The following is a 24,641-nucleotide window of genomic DNA, read 5'->3' as shown; positions in this document are numbered from 1 at the left end:
ATGCCGAACGAACAGAGTGTAGAAGATGGCGAAATGGAGGGGTGGCGACATTCAAACTAATTGCAGAGTCCAAAATCAGATCCCACTTTCAAAGAAGTACCAGAAATCTATTCAGTGAGACTCAAGATAGGAAAGACAAATATTTTAACAACAAAAGATTGGGCAATTGCACATCATCGTGTAACTACAAAAAGGATTTCATTTGGAAATCAGTGCAGGAAGTTTGAAGATTCAGAAAAATATGGTGAATCTTTGATCACTCGTAGACGTTCACAGTTATCGGGGTATTTCTGCTGTGGTTTCTTTCAGCTTTGTTTCTTTGAGCTGATATGAGGGTTATTAATTGTAATTCATATCATTCATTTTAAAGGGGAACTCAGTTTTCTCCCAAGTCGCAGTTTTACTGGTTTGAATACATTTCAATCTCAGTAACTGTAAAATGCTATAATAATCCACATTTGCTCGGTTAGAGAGAAGTGAGTGTTAATCAGAGCTGTTATTTTAAAATCTGTGATGGATGTGAAACTCCAGGGAGTGAATGAGGCAAAACTTACTGAATAAAATCAGCATTGCGAGTGCGCCTTTTTCGAATGAAGCCATTTAAACTGTGTTCTTATGGCCTCTTTGTAATGTCATCTGGTAAAATGGGAAATGCCTGATGTTGAGACATCGTTCTGTATGCTGAGCAAGTCTGTTTAAACTGCATCCTGAAGAAGGAGCTCGGAGGCTCCCTCCTGCTTGGTGGAAGGTTTTGTTTGGGCAGAGAGAGAGAGAGAAAGAGAGAGAGAGGGTGTTACGGACTGAAACTGGCCTCTCATGCTTAATGCATGAGAGTTGTTAACCCTACTTAGTACCCCTGCTTGGCGTAGTTTCTGTAAAACACAAGCATCTGTGGCTACAACTGACGAGATAACGGAAAATCGCAAAATAAACAGGACTGTCAATGCAAAGGATATACAACTAACTTGAATGACCCATTCATGTTTAAGAGAAATATTGCCCCCCCCCCCCCCCCCCCCCCCCCCCAATTTGTATTTGTTTACCTTCCAATACAAATTGAGGGTTAGAGGATGAATTCCAACAATCTAAAAACCACACAGACACATGATGCCATTGCCTCAACAGCTGCTTTCTTTACTTTAGGGTCAGGCGATGTCGCACACCGTCACTTCCCAGCACAGCTCCGCCAAAGTGGAGGGCCTGAGAGCCGCCACGCCTTACGTGGTGCAGGTCAGAGCTCGCACCGTGGCCGGCTACGGACGCTACAGCAATCCCATGGACTTCAGCACCAGCCTGCACAGTACGGATAAATTCTCTCCTGCTTTACAGTCTGTTCTTGATGATCTGCTGCTGCAGTTTTCCTAATGAGGGTTCAAGCTTAATAGTTTTTATGGGCGCCTTAATTGGAAGCCATTACACATGCAGTTCAAGCCACCCTTTAATCTTCCTCTGCTGTTATTTATTCATTTGTGTCTGCGTCTGCTACGCGGTCCAGGTGACCCTCAGAAGTCGGTGCAGGACCAGCTGCCTCTCATCATCGGCTCGGCGTCCGCAGGTCTGGTGGTCATTGTTGCCTTGGTGGTAATCGCCGTTGTCTGCCTTAAGTAAGTGTTTGATTTTTATTACTGACTGCCCGAGCTGCATGTTTCATTTTGTTAGTTAGACGTTGAACAAAGAGGCTCATTAAATTTTAACATGCTTTCAAAGGGTGTATAGTACTTTTAGCCAGTCTGGCTACTTTAGCTACAGAAAGGATAAACGCCAGGGCTTCGCCTGGAGCTCCCTCTCTGTCTGTGCTTCCATCTGATAGCAGAGATTCCAGTTTAATTTGCTGTACCTGGAAAAAGCAGCCAGGATTGATTACATGAATGTGACTTTGTTCATGTGCGGCTTGTTTACAGGAAGCAGCGCAGCGGGTCTGAGCTGGAGTACACCGAGAAACTGCAGCAATACAGTAAGTTTATGTGTTCAGCTTGGGAACTGTCTGCTCCGTGCTTCTCTGGTCATGCCAGTACTGTTAAGCTGATTGATTCAATCAATTATCCGATAACCCATTTAAATCAGGAGAACATTTTCCTGTTTGCTCAGAGGAAGTCCGGCCACACAGATCAGTTGAGTTGGAAAAGTAGACACTTGCAGGAGAGTAATGAGTCAGTATTGGGGAAGGAGAGGCTCTCGGCACACTGAAATGTGAAAGCAGCTAAAAAAAATGTGTTAATGCAACATTTTTACCCACTGGCAAAATATCTTTATGCTGACATCCACTCCAGTTTCTTCCTGCGGTACTTTTTTTTTTTTTTTTTTTTTTTTTTTTTTTTTAATGCCACACTTGTACCAGACTTGAGTTAGATGTGCACACACACCACCTTTTTCTCCTAAATTATTACATATACAACTTTCTGGTTTCCAATTAATGATTGGAAGCATATTTTAATTTCAAAAATGCTAATTCTGGAGATCCACGTTGCCTGAGGTTCTACACAACAATTATATAAAGTGTAAAGCGAACAGTGAGAAGCCTCATATAGGTAATGTATGCCCCACCACTGTATGCTGTTAATTAGAGCCCAAATGCCCCAAAAAACCAAAAAGATACTTTTGAATAATGTGTTAAATTGCACAAGAGCAAACCAAAGTTCCTTGTACGCAACAATAGCATGATTGAATGCCACTGAAGAGAGTATATCTGCAATCGTGACATCTATTTGTATTATTTTGTTGACGCTACATGGGTATTGCTCATTCGGCTTGTTGGTGTTGGAGGACGTAAAAATGGCTTGTATGTTCTTGTAGCTGAGGTTAAGTTTTATATGGAGCATCTCTATATTTTCACATGATCAATCTACCAGATTATTTTAGGCGGTTTGTTGCAAAGCTTCCTGTCTGTCCCTCAACCTGGGAAAGCTTGTTTTGTCAGCATTGATCAACTAATGTCAACTTTGTAAAACATGTTTCACTATGGGTTTTTACAAATGCTGTGATGCTTTACTATGGTGTTTATGATGATCATGGCCAGAGTGTTACTCAACCAGGTTAACTGCATGTTTTTAGTAGCTTCCTAAGAGATAAAGCTCAGGCCTTGTGCTCGCGCCACACGCTGTGCAATTTTCGTCCGTCCCAGAAGAAAGATAGTTGTTGTTGGACAATCGTGGCGACATCTTTGGTCTTTGCTCTAAACCAGTGGTCCTATGTCTCACCGTGAGACTGCTTCAAGGACGGTCTTTGTCACAGTCTTGCGACCAAAAACAACCTGTGATAAAATTCAGACCGTGTCCGATATTTGGGGTGACCGTGGCTGCTGCTGCAGACTGTTTGTTACGGTTACATGTCGTGAGTTTTGTCGGGAAATGAAATAACCGTGACAATAAATGCTAATGTGAAATGCTAGTAGATGCTAACAAGTACTTACTTCAAGCCCCCCTTGCCACAACCGCCTCCTCCTCCTCCTTTTTTTGGGATTCCTCTCCAAACACATAAATGCCACAACGGCGAGGGCGCCGTTCATGTTTCATGTTTATGACATGTTATTCTTGCGTAATCACGTCGACTCACATCATCGTAGGCTGCGATTCAGCTCGCGTGGCCAAAGTTTATTAGATTCCTGTGGTACAGTGTGGCTGGTTAGCTGTGAACACATACGATTTTTAGAATATGTGAAGGAACCTTTAGACTGCTGCAAGCAACAAGATAGTTTCACATGGTCACCTTCCGCGTGTAAAGCATCCAACCTTGGTGCTGGTTTGTATCAGGGACGGTTACTAATAGAAAAAAATTGGTGTGTTTTAGACAGAGGATGAACTGAGTCGTTGCATAAAGGGACGTCGATGTTTTTGAGGGATGAGTCAGAAATCTTCTCTAGTGGAACGTGTGAATATATATAGGGTAGTGAAAATGAACAAGAAAAAAGACCTATTTTAGTTTTCATGAAAGCACAAGAAGCCAGATGATTGCCAAAGTCTTTGAGATTTGTCCTGTTAAAGTCTAAATTATGTGCACAGAACCTCATTTGTCACCCGGCAGCTGTTGAAGTAATTCAGTTTGGAGCAATAGACCAGCGCTGCAACTCCAGCATGGCTCGAAAAAAAATGTCTGACTCATGCTGGACTATTGATTTCTGTCATATTACTCAGCCGTGGACGTATACAAAGCCTTTGTCTTTAAATGAATGTATTCATATGACGTTCAATACAGGAGCTGGTTTCTCTTTACTGTTCTGTTTCAGTTTCTCCGGGTGTCAAAGTTTACATCGATCCTTTTACCTACGAGGATCCAAACGACGCCATCCACGAGTTCGCCAAAGAGATCGACATCTCCTGCGTGAAGATAGAGGAAGTCATCGGTGCAGGTAAACAACGCCGCCGTTTTCATCTAAGAGGACAGAGAATGATTCAGGCTTATTAATCATTAATCTGAACAGGAGTGTGCCATCAAGCCCCCGGGTCTGCTCGGTAAGGGTTAGGATTCAGAGTGGATGAGAGCGGCTCGTGGGAAGGATTCAACTCTGTAGCTCTCTCTCTTCCCCCAAGACTTGCTCTTTTTTCTTTCTCTCTTCTTCTCTCTCTCTTCTTCTCTCTCTCTCTCTCTCTCTCTCTCTCTCTCTCTCTCTCTCCAGTAGCATGTTGTGTCCTAACTTTACCTCAAATGATGTTCTGCTCCTGCTCGTTCAACCTTCCTCCCTCCCCGTCTTTCTTTCTTTCTTTCTTACCCTCGTAAACCTTTTGCGCTCAGGCACCAAATTTAAAACCCCCAAGTACCTCGCCCATCCTCTGTCGCCCTGCACCGCTCCCAGGTTACACACTCGATCGATACCGGTCACTCCCTCTCTCCCCAACATCTTTGACCCTTGACCTCCCGCCCTCCCCGCCTCTCTTTTAGAATTCTCTCCCACAGTTGAAGCCGACCCTCAACTCAAATCAGCTCCTTCACTCCTGATGTCCGACCAGTGACGCTCCCTTTCCCTGCACTCCTCCCCCGACGCCTCCTCCTCTTCTTCCCTTCAACTCACTCCGGTCACCCTCACCCCCTCCCCGCCGCCACCCCCCTCCCCCTCCCCCCCACCTTGTCCCCCCTGTCCAGGTGAGTTCGGCGAGGTGTGCCGCGGACGTCTGAAGCAAGCCGGTCGCAGGGAGATGGTGGTGGCCATCAAGACGTTGAAGGCCGGCTACACCGAGCGCCAGAGGCGTGACTTCCTGGCAGAGGCCTCCATCATGGGTCAGTTCGATCACCCCAACGTGATCCGACTGGAGGGCGTCCTGACGCGGAGCTGCCCCGTGCTCATCATCACCGAGTTCATGGAGAACGGCGCGCTCGATTCGTTCCTCAGGGTAAGCTCAGCGAAGAAGGTGTGTGCCGCGGCACCACTGACAGAGAAGATTACTTTCTGTTTGTATCAAAGCTGAGAGGAACACACACACACACACACACACACACACACACACACACACACACACACACACACACACACACACACACACACACAGACAGTCATTCACGATACCTCTGGGTTATCGGAATGTTTTACTCTCTGTAAAACACCCTGAGGCGTTCACTTGCTGAGTGATAGAGATTAAATGTGCAATATAACGCCTGGAGACAGGAATAGTGTCTCTGTTTGACGTGACTGACTGATGCTGACAGGCTTTCCAGTGTACAAACTCCTGGTGGAAAACTGTCACACACAGACCTTTGGATAGGTTTGCCTCGCTGTATTAGAGATTCTTTGTACAAGCGCGGAATACATTACTGATCGGCCCTTTTGGTTCAGGCCACACCACCTACACAAAACGCTGAACAAAGGCGGGATGAGAAATGAAGTATCACGAGGTACATTTCCAGCTGCGTGGGGGCCATTACATGTCATTTACATTCAATAATATGTGTTTTCTTGCATGGCTGCACTGTGAGGAACTCTACTTACCGCGGCTGTTTGGTCTGAATGAGGCCCGTGATGGATCAATGCGTTGCTGCTGGTATTAACAACAGTGTCGGGCACCGGATATCTTGGGTAGTGTTATCAGTGATATTGATGAGCTCTGACATTGATCGGCCGTCTTGCTATATCTTCATTTTAGTGGATTCGATACCCTATAACAAAACTTTTCTGCTTTTATTGAAGCTCGCCTACATGCTGCACTCCGGATTCTTGAATTTTCTCCCTGCAAAAACACAAAAAGGCACATAACCCTTGCATTTTTAAGGAAAAGCATGATTGAGGTGTTATGATTGAACTGTGATTATATAATGATTATGAATTGATTCCGGAAACTTCAATGCTAGAAGATGCGGTTTAAGGCTCAGCTCTGTTGTTTAGCCAGTTAACAAACACCATTTTTGCAGTTTCTGTCTGTTTTGGGTTGCTTTTTTTACCCCGGCTTTCTAAATTAAATATCTTTAGATTTTAGGTTGTTGAAATAAAAATGAGGAACTTGACGTTTTCCTCCCAGGCTCTGCTCAATTGGTAATTGGCATTCTCACATTTTCCTGTCATATCTCGGGGAAAAGGTTTCACTTTCACTTAAAAAAGTAAAATAAACCATTTATTAGTAATTGACATAAAAAATTGCTGCTCTTTCTGTGAGAGGCGCTACGCTTTTACCTCATATCAACTGAGAATTTAATCATTTCGATTACTTTAAACCATTCATGAAGGAGGAAACTCAATACTTATTAAACAGCTTTTGAAAGACATTTTTTTTATCTTCTGCTTTTGTTTGTTACTTTTGAATAACTTGGAAAGTTTTAACTGACAGAAGAGGCTTTTCCGTATAAAGTCAACTTTCTTGGTCATTTTTAATCTTGACAGTTTTTTTTTCTACGTGTGATTTCTCAGATGATAAAATGATAAATGGAGTCTAGCCCAGAAGTAACAGAAAAGCTGGAATGAACTGTCGTCTAAACTTGTTGTGAAGTTAGTGAATATGTGATTAAAGAATGAGTAAATGAGGCTGTTCAGTCATTCAGGGCCGAAGATTAATATTTAATTGTTTTCAATATGTGGTGTTGAGGCGCGTTTTGAATCTGTGGCATGAAAAAAAAAAAAATCACATTAAGACTAGATAGATCATTCATTCAGTTAAGACTAAATTTATTGACAACTTTTCTTTTTTAATCAAGCACTTTATTGAGCAGAATTGCTTCTGCCGCTCCAATTTGCAGCTTTTCTCAATTCCTCTTCTTAATGTCTTTGTGATTTGTGTTGTTGCTTAGACTAAACACAAGGGGATTCACTAACGATCATCTCACAATTAGATTCACATTCGTTTTCCGATAGAAAATCAAGCCGAGCCACGTTTGTATGGAGTTTTGACGAGCAGACGCATATTCCATGTTTTTTTTTTTGGTTTTTTTATCAAATAATATCAGACAATGTGTATGATGCAGACATGTTCAAATGATTCGTCACTGGACAAAATAGATAGGAATATTTAATTTCCTTAACGTCTGATAGTGATATGAATCAGCTTTTAGATCCGATGAAAAGACTATTTATTGACTGCTTCATTTGAAAACATAATAAATATTGACATTAGAGAACTTTATAGATTTTTTTTTTCTTGGTTATGGTGCTTTGATCCTCTGGTTTATTAAGAAATAGAACATTTTCTACTGTAAAAGATGTATGAAAGTGACATTTGACTACCGGTAAGATTTTTAACACATAATGGTCTCAAAGGCAAAAAAAATAATAATAAATGATTGTAGCCCCACATCTGATGGTCCAGCCTGAGATTTCTCCCTCATTGTCACCGACTCCTCTCAGCCAGCTGTCCTTTCAAACAAAAGTAAAAAAATCAACAACAAAAAAAAAAAACTGCCTGGCCTGTGCTCTCCTCACCCCCGCTCGCTCTCCCGCGAGTGTCACACAGCCTGTGACTCAGAGGAACTGAGTCGGGCTCTAACGAGGAGATCGGAGAGAGTTAAAGTCGAGCGCAAACTGTCCGAGTGTGTCAACCCACATGAGAAACTTCGGCTCCTCGCAGAGACGCTTCCACTCAAACACACCATGCAGGCACATGCAGGACTCACACAGACGCTTACATGCCTGCTATGAATCACGGCTGTTTATTTGTCCGTCCATCGCGGCTTGTTCCGCTGTCAGACATCACTGGAGTGTGCCGACCTCAAAGGAGAGTGTTTATGGTTTTGTCGTGTCACGTCTTGTGTTCTTTGCTTTCTCATTGCAGAGTCAAAGAATGAATTGATTATGCTGAAGAGAGTTTTTATTTTCCCTCTCGCACTATGTTCTACTTGCAGAGCAGTTTATAATTGTTTTCTTAATTGTATATCGACATGTCATTGATTAATTTCCGCGCTGCTCTCGCTCGTCAGGGTTCACGAGACGACTCGGTTCATGAAGATCGTCTGAAATCGTGGAGGATTTAAAATAAGACGCCAGAAGCAATAATCAAAGATTTGCTTCATTCCTGGGAGACGTTAACAGAAACAGGCTAGATTCTGCAAAAAAAACGGGGGTGGGGGTGGGAATGGAGGGAAATTATCTCTTGAGTGACACAAAATTGTAATTTACCCAACAGGCCCATTTCGCCTTAATGCTCATAAGCACAAAAAAAGCAAACAAAGCGTCTTGCCTGCGAGGATTTCTGTTAACAGCCGTGTAAAGTGTGTATCTGCAACTGATTTGTCAGGAAGCGAGAGAATGACAAAAATACCTGCAGTGGGCTGGTTTCGGTCTGAGCAGAGCCGCTCCGGCTTCCTGTTTGTGTGTGGCGTCTTAATGGCTTTAGTACGGCCGTAAACAGTCTAATTAATCAGCTAATTGGACAGCATGCATGAAAAGGTCAGCTGTCAGTGGCTGTCAGGAGCAGTCGGGAAGCACTATGACAGATGTCATGTTTATGTGGCCTCAGTGACTGATGGGCCTCCCTCCGGTGCTCTCCTTATCTCCTGTACTCTCCTCTAACGTCTGTTTGTCCACATTTCTCTCCTTCTCATTTTTCACTCCTTTTCCTGCCTCCTGTTTTATTAACGCCCTCTCTCTTACCCTCACCCCCCCACCCGTTCCCATCTTTCCGTAGCTGAACGACGGGCGCTTCACAATGACACAGCTGGTGGGGATGCTGCGCGGCATCGCCGCGGGGATGAAGTACCTGTCAGACATGAACTACGTTCACCGCGACCTCGCCGCACGAAATATCCTGGTCAACAGCAACTTGGTGTGCAAGGTCTCCGACTTTGGCCTGTCTCGCTTTCTGGACGACACTTCCGCTGACCCCACTTACACCAGCTCCCTGGTCAGTGGAGAGACACGTGTGTGTGTGTGTGTGTGTGTGTGTGTGTGTGTGTGTGTGTGTGTGTGTGTGTGTGTGTGTGTGTGTGTGTGTGTGTGTGTGTGTGTGTGTGTGTGTGTGTGTGTGTGTTTGCGCTGACTGTGTTTGTGTACTCACTGCATGTTTAATTGAGCTTGTTAATTTGATCCTCTTCACTCGTTTCACACATACATATGGATGCATGTGGGCCCATTCATGTGTGCCAATATTTACATTGGTGTGCGAGGCCGTCTGTGAAATTTGCATTAGCTCTTTTCTGCATGTGTGTGTTGTTAAAGGATTATAGTGTTTTTCCCGAGTGTTGAGACCATTGAGACGACCCCCCCCCCCCCCCCCCCCCCCCCCCCCCCGTCTCTCACTCTCTGAACAGGGAGGGAAGATTCCCATTCGATGGACGGCGCCAGAAGCCATCGCCTTCAGGAAGTTCACTTCTGCCAGTGACGTGTGGAGTTACGGCATCGTCATGTGGGAGGTGGTGTCTTACGGAGAGCGGCCATACTGGGACATGAGCAACCAGGATGTGAGTGAGCCTCATGAGCAGACGGGCGCACGCAGTGGCAGTTCTGTGTCAAAGTTTAGGCCCGGTTGAGATTCCTCTGAGCTGCCGCAGCTTTTGATTTCCGGCGTGACACGTTGGACCCGGGCCTGTTCCGCTGCCTTTATCTCCTCGCTGCAGATGCTGGTGCAGCTGTGTTCTAGGTTTTTACCACCTTATTTACAGGCCTCGCCTGCCCACCTCCTACAAATCCATACAGCAAACGCTCCCTCCTCACATTCACAAAGGCATAGCCAGGAAGAGGGTTTCTTCTCTTTTTTTAACGGCCGTTGTTACCTGTAGGCTATCTGCACTGCACAGACATTATAACTACAGCAGCGAGCTCAAAGAAAAAAGAAATCTCTCCGTTCCTCCTCCCTGAACAAAGTACCAAAACACACCTCCACTATATTCTCCGAGGAATTTCTGCTCAGTATTGCACTTCAAAAAGAGACTTGTAAGGCTGATAGCAATAAAGCAACCCCAAAAAAAAAAAAAAAAAGAGTTGAAATGAAAAACGCCAGTAATGTATGTATAACTTTCACAACAAAACCCACATGCAGTAATGAAAGCATCAAAGTAGAGGCCCTCTATTGTTCCCAATAGCCTTTGTGCCACAGTCATCGCTCAATAAGCAACAGAGTCAACAAATACGAGATATAAACAGAGGTACTCGCAGGCCAGAAGCACGACATAAAAATCAAAGGACAAGCAGCAGGAGAAGAGGAGTGCACCAGAAATACTTTATTGTTCCCAAATGGCAATTTTTTATTGTTGTGGGGAGTTAAAACCCTTACAGAGCTTATGGAGGCAAATGCAGTTGCTAGGCGAACTCGAATCAATGAACCAACTTGTTCTTCCTCCACTTATTGTTTCTGGTATCAATCACAAAGTCACAAAACCAAGAGGAGTTAGAGAATCTTGCAAAATGCTGTTATTTTATTTTAGTTCTGCTCAGGAACTGAAGAAAGATGGAACCAAAACGGCAAGCAGCCATTATTTCCACACTATAACCAACAAAGGTCAAACACAGTGAGCAATAATACGAATGAGTCCGAGCTGAACGGTGACACTTTGTAGAGGCGCCGCAGAAAACTTTGTTCACTACACTATTTGAGATCGAGACTTCCCTCAATACACCTTCGATATCAACCTTCTCTTAAAGGCTTGCAATGAAAAGTTCAGACTGATCCATCACAGAGCAAACACATAGAAACAGTAAATTAGAAAATTATAAATAAAACATTTTTTGGGGGCTGTTGGGAGAAGTACCCTGAGAAAACCTTTGCAATGCATAGTGAGAACATACAAACTCCTCACTGAAAGGCTTCAGGACAAGAATTTAACTGTCTTCTGGCTGTGATGTGAGCTGATGATCACGTTGGCAGATGAAGACTTGGTCGACGAATATGTCAGAGTTTTATCTTCAGCACTGCCGGCTCATGGTCTTTTGGAGGTTTTTTTCAACATCAGATTGTGGGTCAGAAGCAGGAGGAGCCAGAAGTTTGAGACGGCTGCTGGAAAACAGACTGTAAATCTTCTCTAGAGAAAGAATTGAAAGAATTTTGATGATCCTCTTGCTTTTCCTCTGGAGCAGGGTTCATCGTTCAGAACTGGGAGCTGCTTCCAGGGTTCAGGATAACACAGAGGGCGACCTATCACCGACTGTATGAATAATTACATTTGCACTGTTTGCCCTTAATGACAGTAAATAGTCAAATATGTGAAGACTCAGTTATTAACAATGAATCAAATTTATTTCAGCAGGAAACATTATTTATTTTGGTTTCTTTCCACATTTGAAAGTCTGTGAACACACTGAATATCTTCCTTTATAGTTTGGATTGAAGCAGCTCATTTGCAGAATTTGTCTGAAATCCCACCTGATGGATTTGTTTTTGGAAGTCAGTAATTCTCACATTTTCAAATCATGTCTTCACTTCTTAACAAACGTCTCCCTCGACTAAACAAAAAGCCAAATTAAATCTCGCAAAACTAAAAAAAGAAAGCCCTCAGAAAACAGTTGAAAGTCAGCACAATAGTTTTTCCACCATGGTTTCCAAAAATATGGCTTTTATTTTGGGACTTTGAAAGTTTTCCTCTCACACTTCAACAAGGTATCAGATTTATAAAAAAAAAAATTCTAATTGCTGAAGTGTTTGTGCGGCGCAGTCCTGTGGAGTTCTTTACTTTCTGTCCAGGCTCAAAATATTGAATGAACTTCCCGAAGGATGTACCTTCATCATCCGCATATCTTGAAAAGTCACTGTCCTGGTGAGCTGTGTTAACGTCACTGCGTCTCGGAGTCGAATAATAAATTTGCCTGAGTGTGGCTAGTAGCATCAGTAGGCGCCGCTATAGTTAATTAAATGTTTGAGTCGAATGAGTGCTTTTTGCTCCAGTGCTACATGCTACTTTACTTTGATTTTCATAATGGAAAAGAGAACATCTGAACGTCCCGGCATGTTGTTTTTAGACGGCAGTCTGTCAGCTCTGTAGCTCCGACTAGTGGCAGGTCGCTAGATAGCAGTCAAGTCCAGCTCTGATCTTTCACGCTTAGCAGACTAGTGTGCAGCACTTGTTTTTCACCGAACACTGACACTCCAGTCTTCATGAGGATTTGACCAGTTTACCACCTCTTAAACCTCCGGATTAATTAAGTCAGAATCAGCTACAAATACTCGAATCCCTGCAAGCCCTGTTTGGTATTATACTTGCAAAGTGATTTAAAGGAACACCCTCAGCGTGTGATGAGCTTTTACTGTCCTAATAGATGGCTGTTGTCCCTCAGGTGATGACCGCGGTGGAGCAGGACTACCGGCTGCCCCCTCCCATGGACTGTCCCATGGTGCTGCACCAGCTGATGCTGGAGTGCTGGATGAAGGAGAGAAACCTGAGGCCTAAATTCACCCGCATTGTCAGCACCTTGGATAAGCTGCTCCGCAACGCCGCCAGCCTCAAGGTGGTGACCAGCACCTACTCAGGGTGAGTCCACCAGCACGCGGACTGAAGACCTGCCGGCAGCAGCTGTCCGAGGCATCCACAGTCCACAGTAATTGGAAAACATTTGCAGCGTTGCGCAAACAAAAAGTTGAAACACTGCTCCACTTCAAGAAGTCGGCTAGTTTGTCACGTTGTCGGTTTGAAAGACGCAGAAGAAGAAAAAAAAACAAAAAACCTGATGGATTTGCACTGCTGGAGAGGTGTGAGCAGAGGGTGTTTCAAACTCTCCCCAGCCGTTCAACGAGCTCGTCCTTTGAAGCGTATCGACACTCGAAGCCCTCACTACGAGCCGTCAGCAGCTTCCTCACATGATTTCTGTAAATAAAAAAGAATCAATGTCATAAATTGGGGCCTCAGTATTGTTCTGCAAACTGCTTTGAAGTGAATGTAGGGAAGTTGCAAAGTGGATAGAAAGTGTTTGCTTTTGCAAAAGTGTCTTTTTTTTTTCTTCTTTTTCTTCTTCTTTTGGGTCCTTTAAGAAAGAGCAAAGCACTTCACTGTCGCCACCTTGGCAAGTCGGCTGTGAAATTTAGCAACTTTTCCGAGAAACCTGCTGAATTCACTTTCTGAATAGCTGGAGCTATAAAAAAAAAAAACAACCAAACAGCTCTCTCTGGGTTCTTATGGGTAGACTGTGTTTAGTAAGCCAAATCGAATGCATGTGCACCAAATCTCTGACCATTTTAATAAAACTATCATCTTGAACCGGTGGTACAAATTTAATTTGACAACAAATCTGCCGGAGCTTTAAAAAAAAAAAAGATAAAGTGCAAAATGTTGGCTGTGCTTTTCCCGACTTGACTCGGACTGTAATTGACCTTTCCTATAAATGTATGCATGATGTGAATGACTTTTTCATTAAACCTGAAAATGCTTTTGAGGGTTTTCTACAGTTGCGGTAGAAATAGCAAGAGACGCTCGCAGAAAAAAGCGTCTCTTTCACCTTGTGTGAAATCGTCGCCTGTATCGTATGTGACGGCTGTGACGTGCAGGATGAAGACTCCTCCCGGTGCCCGGACAAGCAGCCCTGCGCCTCTGGGTTGTTGGAATAAGATGTCACAGTGAGAGAAAAAGACAAAATAATGTCTGGCCTGAAGAAAGGCACAACAAGGTTGCTGCTTGCTGGTTTGGTTTGTTTTATGCTTTGGGTTGACTGGGGAGGCTGCCTCTTTGTGCTGAACGGTTTGGCTGCCAGACAGTCGTCTGCCTCTTCTTCTCTGTCACTTCCCTTGGAAGTGCAGAAGTTGACTTATTCAGAGGTAGCCGTCCTCGACTTGACGACTTGTTTTTCAGCTTAGTTTTTTTTTTTTTTTTTTTGGGCGCAGTGACTTGATATGTTGCAGCCTTTTTACCGATGCGTTTGTTGTGAATTTTGTTAGCCTGCCATCCAGTCAACAGCGTGATTAGCGCCGGTTTAGACGCGAGCTCCCCGGCTCTTTATTGATGTATAATGAATCAAGCGCACATCCCCAACTCTGTGTCTCTGACGCTGGTGATGATATCCTGCTTCCCACAGACGCATAAGGCAGAATTCATACATGCGGCATGCAGGTCTGGTGCCAGCTCCTTGGCTCACAGTTCCGCTCTTACGCCGAGCCCCAAGGGCAATTCCTATGCCAGGGTTTGGGCTCGGTGAAGCTAATTGTGTGTGGAAATGTAATGGCTGACCTCGGTTTAATTCCCCCTACACTTGGCTGGATGCTGGAATGTAGGTGATAGGACAGACAGCAGCCAGAGCTGCTGATGTGGAAAAGCAGGAGGTGATGAAGTGTGAGTAATAAGGGAGATTGAGGAGAAGCTAAAAGAGAGGAATGTGTTTAATTAGGTTGCTAATGAGCTTTTTAATGCATCAGGGGAGGGTGCGCCCAACGCTGCGATGGGCGAATCGGAAAAGGATACGTGTGTTTGTGTCTGTTGATGTGTGTGTGTTGATGTGTCTGTGTGTGTGTGTTGATGTGTGTGTGTGTGTGTGTACACGCATGTTAAACTGTCGTTGTGTTCAGATGACATGCCTATGATTAATTTATGGCCTCATCTGTATGCGGCAGAAAGGGATAGATGGAGGAGGAAGAGAAGGAGAGAGAAAGGATCATGTTGTCAGAGCATGATTTAGAGAGCATCTCCCGTGTTTGCGAGCGCGTCCGAGGCGGCGAGCGCTCGCTGCCGCTCGCCTGCCATTGGCTGCTCGGCGATGGCGGCGCAGATAACGGAGGGAGAGAGAGGATATGAGATGCGGCGCTATCTGTGGAGTATCTTCTGCCACGAGTGCCTTAAAAACAAGGACACTGGCCGGGGAACAAAGGACACTCGGAGGCTGCAGCGCTTTTCCAAGATAGCCGAGAAATATGTTGAACTTTTATTAAAGCTGGAAATGTGATGAATAGATTTGGCTTGGCATTTTGAGTTGGACTTTGTTTATTGCGGATAAAGTTCTCCATCAGCAGTTTCCAGCTTATTCTCCTGGTGCTGTATTTTTATTGTCTGTAACTACGAGATTTAAGCATATAGGCCGGGCAGAGCTTAGCCACATGGACGCTCAAATGGATTTGACCTTTATCCACCTTCAATGAGAGCACTTAGTGGAGTAATAATGGCTTGTACCTTTTGTTTAAAGTGGCCGTAACCTGCTGCTGACCTGTGTGGCTTTGTGTTGGCAGGGACCTGCTGCGGCTCGGAGGAACGCTGCCGGGACACAACAGGAAGAGTCCGGACAACAGTCAGGAAATCATTCGGCAACAGATGAGCCAAACCCTCCCCATCAGAGTGTGAGCAGTGTGGAGGATACAGGAGCGAATAAACACTACCTAGAAACTCTGACGTGTAAAATAAAAAAGAAGGAAAAGAAGAGGTGGAAGCGCTGACTACGCAGTGAACAAGGACCGTTTTGGAGATTTCTTTCCCACTGGAGACTTAATGTCTGTTTAAAGAGAACTTTCAATTGCAGTGTGTGTGTTCATTACTTGACACTTGTGGATTTGTGACTATTGACATAAAGCCAAACTTCTTATTGCTCCCTCTCAGGTTGTGTTTGCATGTCTGCATGTGTTTTCTGCTGGTTGGGGATCAGCCTTTCCTTCCTTTCACCCTCAGACCGAGGACGGACGAGCTCACACGGACGATAGCCGATGCAACAGTGCCAAGAGGAAGCAAATTATTGCTCCAAACTAACTCTGGACGACCTCTGTAGACCTTCAACCCAATCAAGCATTTTCCTGTTCTTTCTTTTTCTTTTTTCTTTTTTCTTTTTTTTTTTTTTGGACCCAACCAAATATATAATTTTGTTTTTGGGAAACAAGAAAAAAAAATAAAACACACACACACACTTTTCATCCGCTTCCTCTTAAATACTTTGTCTTCCACATGTACTGGGAGATATACGTGTTACAAATGTGTACAAAGCATCCGAGTCTTCACACCGTCTCTCCGCCAGAGGAGGGATGTGACTGACACTGTGCGGGACACGACATGTGCATGCCAAAGTGGAAACTTCCTGACCAGAAAAGTACAAACAAGTTCCACGTTTTCCTGTTGCTTTGGTGGCATTTTGGCTGTATGGACTTTAACGTCCATGTTTTTCTTAATCTCATTTGATTCATATATGCATTGTTTTGAATGCTAAGTTATTATCTATTATTGCAAAGAGGTGTTTTCTGTGTTTTTTTTACAAGTACCTGAGCTTACCTTTTTTATCACGAAGCTTGTTTTTTTTGTTTTTTTTTTCACACTGTAACAAACTGGACAGGCATGAATGAGTGAAACGAGAAGGAAACATTCTGCTCCGACAAAGCTAATCACCTTTAAAGACACAGAGCTCAAATTGTGCAGATCGCCGTCAGGCCTTTTCCTTCTTCTTTCCTTCCGATTTTCTAACGAGAAGCGCCCGTGGTAGTGCCGTGTTGTGTATTTTACTTTGGCAAACGTGTTGCAGATCAGCAGGAATTTAAAAGGTCACTATCCAGATGATAACGTCATGACCTTAATATTGACCTGACCTACAAACGCCGATGTAGAACAAATCACTCATTGGTTCATTTCTCCTCACATGTGTTTTTCTTCAGCACGCCAGCTGTCAGTGCAGTTCCTATTTAAAACAACTGCCTGTATATAATACTATATTTGTATTAGACCAATCTGCTCAGCATTTACAACTATCTGACCTGACTTTGGCCTCTCTATGACCCTCGTTTATATGCCTGTTTGTTTATTGTTGCGGAGCAAACAAATGGAGAAATTACAGTTTAATGGTCATTACATATCTGAAACTATATGTCACAATGAAAGAAGAAAATGTGTCTGTTAGGGCAGACTTTTTCCTGTGCAATTAAAGGTGTATTAGATTGTAAAAAAAAAAAAAAAAAAAAAAATGCCAGAAAACTAGAACAAAAATAAGCATTTCTCTTTCAGTATTTTTACGATAATCATATGCAAATAAATTATTAAATGGATCTCTGGTATTCTCTTTGATTTCTCGGTGGGTTCACCAGGCCGAAGTTCCAGGTCTCTTCTCCTCTGGCCGAGGGATGAAAAGACCAAAATGAGAGTGTGCTTTACCTCCTCAGTCGGAATATCACAGCAACTTCAGATGGACTCATTAAGATTTAAGATTAATCAAAGCCCGGTCCACACAGCCCTCCAATTAGCAACACCCCGGGCCCATGCTGGGGATTTCAGTCTCCGCTGCTGCTTGGAGAGGCTTCAACCAGGCAAAGTTAATCTGGCTTCGCACCAAATGTCAGTGTTGTTTGGCTTTAATCTGTCAGCCAGGACATAAATCTGGTCTCTCCATACCAGTGCAGATGAGTGAAGCTGTCACCTCCTGTTTTTATTGAGTGAACGGAAGCTCATCTGTTGAGGGACTGCAAGGGTTCATACTTAACCATCTCTGATTCACTGCTCAGACAGCAGCTGTACGATCCGCCTGGCACTCGTGTTCTCTACATGTTCTCTAATCGCCCTGCTCTCACAGGATATACACACTGGGTCACAACATAAGCCCGTGGCATTTACCATGTGTGTCAAAGCTTTGTAGGTACATGGTAGATAAGTACATTGCCGGAAACCGTTTGCTTTTTTCTCCGTTTGCGCAAAAAGACAGATATATGTATATGGAAAGCTTGACCCTGCAGAGGAGAGAGTAAGTCATATCCAGTGAAAATCTGAATATTTTGAGAAAATATTTTCAGACAGAACGAACAGCTAATCTTGTTCTCTTGGCATTTGTCTTTACATCTGGGATCCGACACAATGTTAAAAGTGGGAAATCGCATCCTGTTTACCATTAAATAAATGCATTTCGAGCGAGCAGGCCGCTCCAGCTCGCTGATCACCAGAGACGAGACGCGCACGCTGCTCCATCGTAGCAGAGCTGGCTGTTTGCTTTCACTGCTGCCGCTTAAAAATGATGCAAAATGGCAGCAAACCTCAAGGAAAATATCTCATTATCGTATTACGGACCATTAAGTAATGAGAAATCAGCTGCGACGCCTTCGCACCGAGATTTTTAATGAGCGCGCCTGGTGAAGGGAGAGCCGAGGACGTGATGGCAGGATGACAGACAGTTTTTATTTTGCGGCTGCCGGTTGCTCATCGCTGACCACGGGGGCCGCAGTTCAGCATCGAAGCCCTTCATCAGCGCGGTGATCCCGACGATTACCCTGAGATTAACAGCAGCTCAGCCGTTATACTGGACGTACGGAATCGCTCACCAACTCCAGCCAAGACAAAACCCATGAAGCACACCGCCACAGAAGCAAATGCATATCTCTGCGCCGCCACCACCACCACCAACTCCTCCCCCCCACCCCACACTCATGCACAGACCTGCCGGATTGGCAGTGATTTGTCAGATTTAGCTGCATCTCCTCGTGCACTCCTTCTGAATGCAGCAGTCAGTTCTCTTCCAAGCTCAAAGCACTCATTTGCCATCCTGTCCAAAGCAAGTTTAATGCCTCCAATTACAGGGGGTCTGCAAGCAGGCAGATTTGGAGCGAGGAGGCTTGGCAGGAGAGTTTGCTACGCATCAGGGCCTTTTAACAGAGTAGTGATTTGCTGCTGGTGGTGCTGAAGCTGCCTGCACCGGCTCATCAATGGAAAACTACCCTCTTTATGGTGAAGCGCATGCAGCACTAAGCCCAAACTGTAAGGAGAGACACACACACACACAATCTCAATAACAAGTTGTCTCTGGTTCTTTTACACACTGTGCACGGAGGAATTTCTGCATCTCTGCACTGCAAGCACAAATGGAAATCAAAGTCTTTTCAGCAATAATTTTGATGTAAAATGGGCTGTATTTTAATTGATTATTCCAAGATACTGTACAGCGCTGTGTCAAGGGTGTGAAGCAAGCAAGTGAAGGAAACAGTGCGTAGAAGACAAGATAGCTGCAGCAGTGCTGAAACATAGAGCGTGATATGTCGAGTTAATTATATATGACAGTCGAGGGAAATGTTTTTCACTTTTAAGATGTCATATTTTTTCACTAAAAATCCATTTTGATTCATTTGACAGTCTTGCGTTCAATTTCTTTCTTTCTTGTTTGCTTTTTTTTTGTTTTTGTTTTTTTTTTATTAAAAAGGTCTCCAACTCTAAAATCCGTCAAGTCTACTTTGTATAAATCCTGAACTGGAAGATCTGATTATACATATCATGTGACTACTAACAGGCGGCAGAAGTACAAGCATTTAGAATAAGTGTCTTCCAAATAGCTGCGGTTAATCTTCATGTAATCTTTCACCCCTTCACAAACCATCAAATCTAACTGCTGCAGCTGTTACTGTATTATCGAAAAGAAGCAAAAATATTTACATATTGTTCACTTGGAGAAATGATTATAATTTTCCTTTTAGAAAAAACATTAAATAACCATTAAGACCTTTAGAACATGTATAAATTCTTAATTTGCTCATAATTCATAATAAAGTTGTGAGACGCTCTCCTTCTTTTAATCCAAATTAATGGATTACCATTTCTTGTAACCAGATTATTGTAATCTTGTTAAAGATAATCCGTTACTCCCTCAGCCGGGTCTTCCACTGTTATATGTGAACATTTCTGTGTGCACTAAATGCAGCTGTAATCTTTACTGAGGCTTCACATCTAATGAAAAATATAAATGAGAGCTGCAAAATATCTCATTACAGAAATACTCAATTTTCCCCTCAAATGATTTGTTCACATTTAATTAAAAAATAAACACACACACACACACACACGTCTGTGGTGGTAAATAATGCTTTCCAATTTTGCCTTTACCTCCCAGCACTTTCCTCATAAAAGCCCCCGGTGTTGCAGCACAGATGATTAGCATGACAGTGCATTTTGTGCACAGGGCCCCCAACCCGTGCTCTGTGTGTGTGTGTGTGTGTGTGTGTGTGTGTGTGTGTGTGTGTGTGTGTGTGTGTGTGTGTGTGTGTGTGGCTGGAGCTCTGCAGCATCCGATCCAATAAATGGCCTCTGAAGCTCCGGCCATTGATTAGTGGGTCTCAGTACCCTGTTGGGTTTGAAGGACAGGATGCAGGGCGTCAGAAAAGTGCCTGCAAGCTGAAAAAAAAACAAAAAACCTCCCACATCACACCACCGTGCTCCCCCCAACGTCCACCGTCACCACCCCGCCCCATACACTACTGTTGCTGCCAGAGCGGCTGATCTCTGGGCCACAGCCACCACAGTTTGAGGAGAATCAGCGGGGACAGAGTGGCGAATGAGGTCAGGAGGAGGAAGGGAACGAGGGAGGAATTAGGAGAGGAGGAAATGTAAGGATGAGGAGGGATTGGGGATAAATCGCTGCTGCCTGTTAGTTTGGAGCCGTGTTGTATTAAACAGTTTGGGGAAACAGGCTTATGCAGTCTACTGCAGAGAGTTAGATGACTTGATTGATACGACTATCATGCCTGTCTGGGTCTGTGTGGCGCTTTATCCAGCAGCAGGCTGGCTTAGCTCGGCGTAAAGACAGAAAACAAGGGGAGAGGAACTGCTCGGTGGTCTGGCTGTGATCTCTTCTGATCACAAACTAAACCAAAAAGTTGTCAAAACAACACTAAGTCATTTGTAGTTCAGTTTGAAAATCACGCTTTTTGGCAAGATTGACGTTGTGTATATATCTATCTATATATATATATATATAGAGAGAGAGAGAGAGAGAGAGAGAGAGAGAGAGAGAGAGAGAGAGAGAGAGAGAGAGAGAGAGAGATTTCCAGAATACTCCATTTGATCATTTTCCACAAACTGAGGGACATCGAGGGTTAAAGGTCAGACCAGACAAAAAACAAAAAACTGAGTCCATGAGAGATTTGAAGGGTTGAAGTCTGTTCTGAGTTGTTCTGTTTTTACAAGACGGTTTGGTGAATTTTTGATAACATTTGTAATACATTTTAGATGAATCTATTGTTTTTCTCCTTGGTAAACCCACCAAGTAACCAATTATCTTATCGGTAAAATCCTCAAAGGCTGCCCTGTTCTTACAGAGACTGTTGTGCTGGATGTTGTGATGAAATGCTAAATGAGACATTGCATGAGACTTACATGAGCTGTGTGAACAGAGGCTCACCCAAAAGTAACTTCAACCATTTCTAAAAGCCGACATGTAACCCCAGGAGGATAAAAACTTGAGTTAACACTTTAGGTTGAGCACAGTAAAAAAAAAATTTAAAAAAAAAGTGCTAGTAAGCAAGCTGATGAGCTTTAATGAGCTTTTCTGGTTTTGCAGTTGATCACTGGCGAAGTAATTAACAATGATAATCCCATTATTTTCATCACTTTCCCCAAAGAATGTCATTAAAAGTCCACTCTGGCTTTTTATTTAAGTCTGGCACATGATTTCACAGGGGCTGCACTCAGATTTGGGAAGCAGTAGTGAAAGTAACAGCTGGAACGACGAGGAAGTCCTCTTTACTTGTCAAGGATAAATAAAGGTAACTGAGTTTGTAACTGCTCTGATTTAAAAGTCCTGCTGTAGATATTCAATAAACTCAAAAAAAAAAGAAGAAAAGATTCATGCAAACAGCTGCCAAGACCAACAAGCAGAATTTCAGTTGGAGGAAATGTTTTATTAAAACTCCTGTTTGTTACAAGCAGACTAGAGTAAATTAGGCCACTCATCTGCATGTGAGCAGGTCTACAAATCATTGAAGGAGGAACACAGTGTGCAGGTGGCTGGTTGGAATTGGTAAAATTGCACTTCTGCTTTCCATTGCCTCAAGATAGCAGCGCAACAATACTATATACTGATAAACCACCTGCTAACACGCCCATGAAAGCCCAAGTGCACTGGTGAGTTATGCTGTGACAAAGGAAAAACGACTGCGCAAGTTTCAAACTATGAAAGACGTGCACTGTTTTTGTAATATTAGGTATATATATATATATATATATATATATGGCAGAGGGTGGACAGTTCTTGAAGTCCTTGTGTTGAAACCAGAAAAGCAGAGTGAAGCAGGTGCTTTATTAGTCAGGTTTTTCTGGTTAATATAGCAGTTGGTCTTCCAAGGATGGTCTCAGGATCAAGGGGATCAGATATGACCAACATACAAACACATAAACTGTGATGTTCTGTGATTATGATCCAGGTATTAGAGAATGGGATAACCTGTGAGAGGATGACGGCTCAAACATTCAGTGATACATGTGGAGGATGACAGCTGGCTTTAGAGCCAACACACGAGTGACTGTACCAGAAAGTGTTAAAAAAAACAAAAAAAACCTTCATGCTGCTTTGACATAAAAAGTTGTCAGAACACAACATGCAGTGAAGTTTGTTGCCTATGAGACTGTGTAGCAGCAGACCAGTCAGGGTGAGCGAGCTGGCCCCTGTCCACACATCACAATTCTCCCACAGAGAAATGAAGTTCAGTAGAGTCATGCTGGAAAATCAAACCCCACCATCTCTTGTGGCCGATAATCACTGTTCTACTTCGGAGGACTTGTGGCCTCAACAGCTCAAGGCTGTTTTGGTATCACAAGGGAGACAGATACTATATCAGTCACGTGGTTGTAATGTTGTGGCTGATAGACATGGAGGGGTGTCACACTTCTCACGTGACGTTTGACTAGAAACTGTTCTCCCTAAATGTCATATATTTAATTGTTAGACACTAATTGTGATTTCAGCCGAGCAAGCAAGTGACATTTTACAGCTTTGTGTGTGTGTGTGTGTGTGTGTGTGTGTGTGTGTGTGTGTGTGTGTGTGTGTGTGTGTGTGTGTGTGTGTGTGTGTGTGTGTGTGTGTGTGTGTGTGTGTGTCTCTCAGAGGCCACTGTTATGTTGCCGTGAGGGTGAAAACACTGCTACACTGTCCTTTGTACGCCATGAAAAATAAAACAGAATCCAGAATCCAGCCCCGTGCAGCATCTGAAAGACCACATCTAACTGCCAGTGTTTGCTTCAAAGCCCCTCAAAGCAGAGAGCTCTGTGTGAAAAGAGTCGCCAATAGAGATCATTAGCATGCATGTGAATGGGATGGAGAGAAAGAACAGATTATGCATTTGTATGTTTGCTGGTGAGATAGAGGGGTTTAGGTCCCCAGTTTGCCCAGTTTGAATCACAAATCCCCACCAGGGGAGGGGAAAGGCCGTGGACAGAGAAGAGCAGGAAGACACAGACTTTAGGCTTTTGAGTAAACGTGGAAGGGGGTGGGGGTGGGGGGGGTTGATGGTGTGGTCTCAGAGCAGATGTCCCAAATTGGCAAAGAAAAGAAAAGAAGACCAAAGGGATTGGTGGATCCCGAGCTTAACTCCTATCTCTGTAAATCTGCAAAGTATCTGTGTGGAGCATCGGGGCGGATCGCACCGCCAGGCTGCCAGTCAAAGTTTTGAGAGGTTGTTTTCAGAGCCTCTTTTGTTGTGGCCTGTGGGGCGTGTTAGCAACAAGGCCGTGAGTGAGAAGGCTGGCTGGCTCGGCTTCAGGGACTCTCCCCTACATGTGCAGGGCTTTACAGTTCGCTGGAAAGATGAGCAGAGACAAGGAACAAAAACACTTCCTCGCCGTCCTGAGCTGAGAGCGGTGGAGGCGAGCCGGCGTGCCGCTCTGCCTCGTCCTGTTAGCGGGGTCAACGGCGTGCATGTTGACAGTGATATGTGTCACTGCAGGTTTGTAATTAAATGGGAAGAGGCTGTTTGAAATTCAGCGTGATCTCGTTTTGTCTATATCGCAATGCTACACACACACACACACACACACACACACACACACACACACACACACACACACACACACACACACACACACAAAGCTGATTCTTATCGCCTGAAACTACCTGTATATTTGAAATAAATGGCCTGCCAAGCATTTGATGGGTTGGCCAGAAATCCCAAATGCTTATACTGCCTTGGCTGCTTTCAAGTAATCATCCCCATGGTAACACCTGACACCAGCTATTCATCATGCAGCCCATATAAACTCCAGCATATTCACAACAACAAGCCACACAGTCAACTTTTTATGCTCGCCGCTGACAAGTAGCCACACAAAACACGTCAGCGCATGGCCACGCATTCACAATTAAATCCTCCCCCCGTTAAAGTTTACGCCACGAGTCAGCCGTGTGTGCGCACGTGTTGAGCTGCATCACACAAACCTCCCTCAATGGTAATTGCCGGTCGTTTGCGTTAATGTGACAGGTGAGAGTGAATTTGTTAAGATGACACTGACTCCATCGTCTCGCTGTGGTTTATATCAGTCATTCAAGTGCGCAGCGGCGTCAGTGGATGAATATTCAGGGATCAGAGCCTCATTAAGCAATAACACGAGGCAGAAATGGAAATTCTGTGGCTTTAAATTAAGCTAAACGAGGATGCACATGTAGCACAAATAGTCCC

At 43.9% G+C, this 24,641-nt stretch overlaps 1 protein-coding gene across 2 annotated transcripts in view; it reads left to right on the top strand.

The window, feature by feature from the left end:
- Positions 1-17,166, top strand: part of ephb3a (eph receptor B3a) — a 36,328-nt gene extending 19,162 nt beyond the window's left edge. The window contains exons 7-16 of one of the 2 annotated variants that reach the window (XM_080487370.1): positions 1,144-1,300; positions 1,496-1,604; positions 1,902-1,954; positions 4,223-4,345; positions 5,077-5,324; positions 9,036-9,251; positions 9,658-9,807; positions 12,614-12,807; positions 15,483-15,590; positions 15,916-17,166. In XM_080487370.1, coding sequence (XP_080343496.1) covers positions 1,144-1,300; positions 1,496-1,604; positions 1,902-1,954; positions 4,223-4,345; positions 5,077-5,324; positions 9,036-9,251; positions 9,658-9,807; positions 12,614-12,807; positions 15,483-15,590; positions 15,916-16,012 — 1,455 coding nt within the window. In that variant the 3' untranslated portion in view covers positions 16,013-17,166. Of the gene's footprint in view, positions 1-1,143; positions 1,301-1,495; positions 1,605-1,901; positions 1,955-4,222; positions 4,346-5,076; positions 5,325-9,035; positions 9,252-9,657; positions 9,808-12,613; positions 12,808-15,482; positions 15,648-15,915 lie in introns of those variants that run through there. The other variant, XM_080487371.1, reaches the window with a different exon arrangement.
- Positions 17,167-24,641: the final 7,475 nt, after the last annotated feature.

Source organism: Lipophrys pholis, assembly GCF_963383615.2.
Source record: "Lipophrys pholis genome assembly, chromosome: 1".
Classification (NCBI taxonomy): Eukaryota; Metazoa; Chordata; class Actinopteri; order Blenniiformes; family Blenniidae; genus Lipophrys; species Lipophrys pholis.
This window is presented reverse-complemented; position numbering and strand designations above follow the sequence as displayed.